This window comes from Giraffa tippelskirchi, chromosome X (genome assembly GCF_054371585.1).
Source record: "Giraffa tippelskirchi isolate mGirTip1 chromosome X, T2T-mGirTip1v1.2.pri, whole genome shotgun sequence".
Lineage (NCBI taxonomy): Eukaryota > Metazoa > Chordata > Mammalia > Artiodactyla > Giraffidae > Giraffa > Giraffa tippelskirchi.
This window is the reverse complement of record NC_137289.1, coordinates 86,925,813-86,931,056: the sequence shown is the minus strand read 5'-3', so window position 1 is coordinate 86,931,056 and position 5,244 is coordinate 86,925,813. Positions and strand designations below refer to the sequence as shown.

The 5,244-nt window shown below is 60.0% G+C and overlaps 1 protein-coding gene across 1 annotated transcript; it reads right to left on the bottom strand.

Moving 5' to 3' along the window:
* Positions 1 to 758: 758 nt before the first annotated feature.
* LOC145535686 (uncharacterized protein CXorf49 homolog) lies at positions 759 to 4,965 on the bottom strand. The gene is made up of 7 exons (XM_081564066.1): positions 4,884 to 4,965; positions 4,637 to 4,810; positions 3,364 to 3,548; positions 2,580 to 2,703; positions 1,966 to 2,042; positions 1,638 to 1,683; positions 759 to 929 (listed from the first exon to the last, which is right to left on the bottom strand). The coding sequence occupies exons 1-7, from the start codon at positions 4,963 to 4,965 to the stop codon at positions 925 to 927; spliced, it is 693 nt and encodes a 230-aa protein (XP_081420192.1). The 3' UTR covers positions 759 to 924.
* Positions 4,966 to 5,244: the final 279 nt, after the last annotated feature.

Below are 5,244 nucleotides of genomic sequence, written 5' to 3'. Positions count from 1 at the left end.
TAACCTGAGCTTTTCTCCTGTGTTCCCCTGTGTTCCCCTGAGCTTCGATCCTGCTCCCCAGTTCAGCGGGTCCAAGATTCATCCTCATGCCCTTTACTGAACCCAAGGAAGGGGAAGCCAAAGTTTTGGTGCCTGAGTCTCAGGGATGAGTGCTCAAGAGAGCAGGGAGAGTACGCAGGTTCCTGCTTGCAAGGTGGCACCGGGGGTGGGGTGGGGTAGGGACTCCACTGAGAGGGTAGGGCAGGGGAAGGGGGAAGATGAGCAAACCTGTGCCTGTTACCACCTGCTTAAGTAAACAGGCAGGCAAGGTCATCGATGGCAAGCCAGGGGAGAGATCGAGGGTGCTCTGACAGGAAAGCAGAGTGGTCGGGGTAAGCAGGACAATGAGTGCAGTGAGGGAAGGGTGAAAGACTGGAGCTCTGTAAGGAGGTCATGACTTCCTTCTGACAGGGAGGCAGAATGGCAGCAATGAATGGAAACTCCTAAACCCCAGAGGAGGGTGTTTAGAGAACTAGAAGAGGGCCTTCAGGGAAAAGGGGGGACGTGCCAAGGTGGCCAGACAGAGCCCACACAGAACACACACTAGGGGCGCTCCGCTGGCCTGACGGCCTGGATGGTAGCACAGGCTGACCCAGAGTGCCCCCCACAGGATGCCAGAGGTACTGTTGTGGAACAGGCTCTGATACGGAGTGGCTCCCCACCAGGCCTTGCCCCATTCCCCCAACCCCTACCCCCCAGAGAGAGGACAGAACACAGAATATGAGAAGCCTTTTAATCAAAAACTGCTGTGAAACTGGGGCAGACAGGGGGCAAAACAAGGGGCAGAGGATGCCCTGGTGGAGGCAGAACAGGAGGCAACAAGCTTGGCCACAGCTCGCCGGCCCCGGAGGTAACAGCTGCTCCTCTTGCCGGAAGATACTGGGCTCAACCTGTGAAACAGCAGAGTCAGGGAAGAGCCTCAAGCCAGGGCCAGCCCACGGCCCTGCTCAACAGCCAGGACTGTGGGAAGGGGTGTGGGGTGTGTAACACTCATTTCAAAGGATCCGGAACTTGTCAACCTGGTACTGCATGGAGGCTGCAACAGGGAGAGGCATAAACAGGTGCTCTAGACAGACGGACATAGAAGCCTGTCCCCCTGTCCCCGTGGGGAACCACCTAGCCCTGCAACCTGAAACCCACATACCCCCAGCCCCGATGCAAAGAGCTCTGGGCCTCGTCACTCCCCACTACCGGAATTAAATGTGGAGCCATTTCCTAAAAGGAAACAAAATGTGCCAGCAGCTCTCAAGGTCGGGGCCACGCCCAGACCATTCAAAAATTGTCTCACAAACAATCCAACAAGAACCTCCGAGGCCACACCAGATCAACAAGGCATCTCTACAAGTCCTATCAGAAGGAGCTCTCTAGGACTCGCCTGGCTGGCAGAGTGTGCACGCAGTCCACACAGCACTTTGCTCCTTGTCCACACGCCCAGCTGAACATGCACCGCCCGCTCCAGGGTCAGGCGTGATAGGTTCTCCTCCCCACAGGAATGCTGGTCCCTACGAGGCCTCCTGCACCGGCAGCCCACCCACCCCAAGGGCCCACCCCACTTCTGCATTAAGAACCCACTGCTCTCTGTCCCTGGTTCCTCATACCAAGTTGCTCCTTAAGGTCGTCTATTTCTCTCTGTAGCACCAGACACTAGGCCAGCAGACACAGCAGGAAGAGAAATGGTTAGTATACACCCGCCTCCCCTCTCCTCCTCCTCTCCTCTCCCCCCGGGCCCTCCATCCCAAAGCCAGGTGTCTAGACTGGCAAGGGAAAGACTTTCCTCAGAGGAAAGGAGGTGGGCTCCCTCCCTGGGGTGTGGGATGGGGACGGGGCGGGGGGCGGGGGGGGTGCCCACACATGTCAGTTGAACTTGGACCCAGATCCCACCATGGGGTTTGGGTGTGCATTTCCAGGAGCCAGAAGAAGCATTACCCGAGGACAGCCCTGCCTTGCAGCTGGCTGCTGCCGCCTTTTCGGTCTTGGGGGATGGTCAGTTGGTTCACGGTCACCTGACAGGGAAAGGACACACAATCCAGCTTCCCAGGCTCCCAGTGAGGTGGAAAGGGCCAAGCAGGGTCTAACGTGAGGTGAGGCAGTACCACCCTCTGCTAGCATCAAGCCTCCCCGGCTCTGCCCGGCAGGCAGCCCAAACCTTCTCTCTGGGCCTGCCCCTCCTATTCCTCAGGGGCAGCCATTTTACCACGATGGTCCCGAAAGACTGTGGTTCTGGGTTCGAGCCTCCCAGAGCGGCAGCCACGGCCAGCACCTGGGAGAGCAATGTGGGCGAACAGCACTTCACAGAAAACGCTATTAGCCTGCAGGTCTACGCCCAGAGTAGCTGTTGGGGCACTGCCACCGATCACCCCTGCCAAACAAATCCCACACAGAAGGTGATGGGGCCAGGGCTAGCCCTGCTGACACCTGTTTCCCATGGAAGAGGCAGCCTGAGAGCAAGGCTGAGGCCCCAGAAAAGAGAGAGAGACAGACAGAGGTTTCTGCCCTCACCCCTGGTTCCCTGCCCCCATATCAAAACCCAGGACACTCACCTGAGGGGCCAGGCCCTCTGGGCATGACTTCTCCCTTGTTCATGGCCACGGGCTCTGAGTTTCCTGAATCCTGCCCGCCTCTGATGTTGACGTTGGTGCTGCTGGGTTCTCCTTGACGCACCACCTGTGGACAAGACGCCGGTGCCCTGTCAGTGGTCAGCTAAGAACAAAGATTTCTCACTGACCTGGAGTAAGGATGTGTGTGTGTGCATGCACCTGTGTGTACCAGTGCATTTATATGTCTATGTCTGTGTGTGTGAGACCTCGTGTGATTCAAGACCGAGCTGAGGCAGGGAACTGGAAAGGAAACTGAAAGGCTGATCTCTTCAGCACATTCCCTCTAAGTCAGCCCCAGGCCAGCAGGCAGAGCTGAGCTGGGGACAACAGTGTGGCACTGAGAAAGCCTGGGGCCCCTGCAAGGAAGGTTTGGGGATCAGCTAGGAAGTAGGATTCAGGAAAGTGATGTGTCTAAACACCGAAGCTCTGTGAAGCTTTTAAGGGGCCCCTCAAATCAATTCAGCTACCAGCTCTCCCTTCCACTCCAGCCCCAGCCTGGCTGGAAACAGGCCAAGGGTGGAGAACCCAGCCCAGCACACCCAAAGTGCTACCTTAACGTTTGTCCCTAGTAAAAGACCCCAATCTGGCATCCTAATGACCCAGTGACCGAGGGCCACCCAATGACCACCCCTGAGGGATGGACAGAGGGAGCACGGGTGAAGACCTGTGTCCTGGGGAGGATGGCAGGGGGAAGAGGGGGGAGCGAGGAGGGGCCTGGCCTACTCACTCGGCCCTTTGGGAATGGGTCTCTATTTGGGTCGTTGTCTTCTCCGGACACCGCCATTGCTGCCACCAACTCCCGTGCCCGCCTAGCCATGGATTTCTTCCGAGCGCCGGTTTGCTTGGATTCTTTGGCTCCCGAAGGGACCAAGGCATACTTCTTGGACCTCTCAAGCAGCGGGATGCCGGAGACTGGGGGGAAGGTGACCGGATCCAGGGGAGTGGCCGAGATTCCCTGCTCCCAGGAAGGGAAGGTTCTCCCCGGGGCAGGTTTGGAGACGCCCCTGAGGGATTTCTTCTCCTGTTCCCCCTTCCTCCTAGGACTGGGCCGCGGTAGGCTGCCTGTAGTGGCAGCTGCAGTAGCTGATGCTACTGCTACTCCCGGGTACCTGGGCAGGCTGCCCCCCTTCTCCCTGAGCACGCTCTGCAATTTCTTAGGGGGAGAGACGTCCTCCTGCTCTGCATCGCCCTGCCTGACCTGCCTTTCCACAACCGAGATTAATCCTCGCAGAGCCGAGGACAGGCAAGTGCCTGGCACGTTAACGAGATTCTCCCTGCCTTGGACTTTCGAGTCTCTGGGTGTGTCCCCGGGGTCCTTGGGGCCGTTGAGCTTGGCCTGGCCTCTGTCTTTGGCATAAATGCTCACCCTCATCAGCTCTATCTCACTGAACTCATCAGAGGACTCGGAGTCGGACAGCAGCCCGGCTGGGCTTTCTGAGGGGAGCCGCTGGCGATCCACAGCCACCTTCAACCTACTCTTACTGCCTCTCTTCGGGATCCCCCAGGCCCGGCCCGCCTCGACTCCGCCGACCTGGAGAGGGCAGGCCTCAGCCTGTGCCTCTTCCCCACACCTCCGGGCGGCCACGCCTCGACTGCCGGGACGCGCCTCGAGGTCCCACAAGGGAGACCCTTCGCCGACCACGTAGCTCTCCGGGAACAGGCATCTGCGGATGCCCCGCAAGCCCAGGTTGGTCAGCTGCTGCAGGACGGTCGCCACTGACTCGTCAGCCAGCTGCAGGACGTCCCCCTGGTCGTCGGCCGGGGAGCCAGGCCGGTCTTCGCGGCCCCACAGCACCTGCCCTCCCGCTTCCGGCACCTCCCACTCTGACTCGAAGCCTTCAGGGTCTAGGAAGCCATCCCCACCCTCACCCTCGCCGCTTCGCGGTGCCCCCGGCTCGGGGCATGGCCTGGGTCCCCGCGGGGCTGTGGAGCTGGCCTCAAGGCCGCTGGTCTGCTCCCGCACTCTGAGCCGAAACCCGCTCCCCAAACAGCCGCCTCACCATCTGAGGAGCTCATGTCGCAATCTGGGTGGCCGGCGGACCTGGGACGGTGACGATTTATCAACCGGATCGAGGTGGCAGCGGTGGCGGCGGTCAGGGCAGGCGAGGCGGGTGGCGTCTGGCGCACGCCGTCAAGCGCCACGCGCACCACGCGCACCACACACAGGAGATCGCCTCAAATCACGCGAGGCTTTCAGCGAGCCAGCGCTGCCGCCTCCTCATTGGTCCGGTTCCTGCCAAGCAGCACACGCCTTGTTTGCCCGCGCCCTCGAGGTGTAACCAATGGGGTCGAGGGCCTCCTGTGGTTTGCTGCCAAGCCCAAAGGCCATCCCGGCAGATGGCGAGTTGGTGGCTGAAGGTGATGCTGCGTGTATACCTCTGTCAAGCCTCTCGTCCCACCTCCTCCTGTCCCACCTCCCCTTTCCGGTTAGAGTCACAGCCCTGAGCCCTGACTGTGTACAAAGTGGGTGGAGCAGGAGGCAGGAAGGTACTGAGGGCGCTGGTCTCCTGGGAGGTGAGGATGAAACGTCAGGATGGAGGCGCTGGGCGCCTAGCACGTGCTGAAAGCATTTGCCAGCCTCCCTTCCACCACAAGTCTTATGACCCGA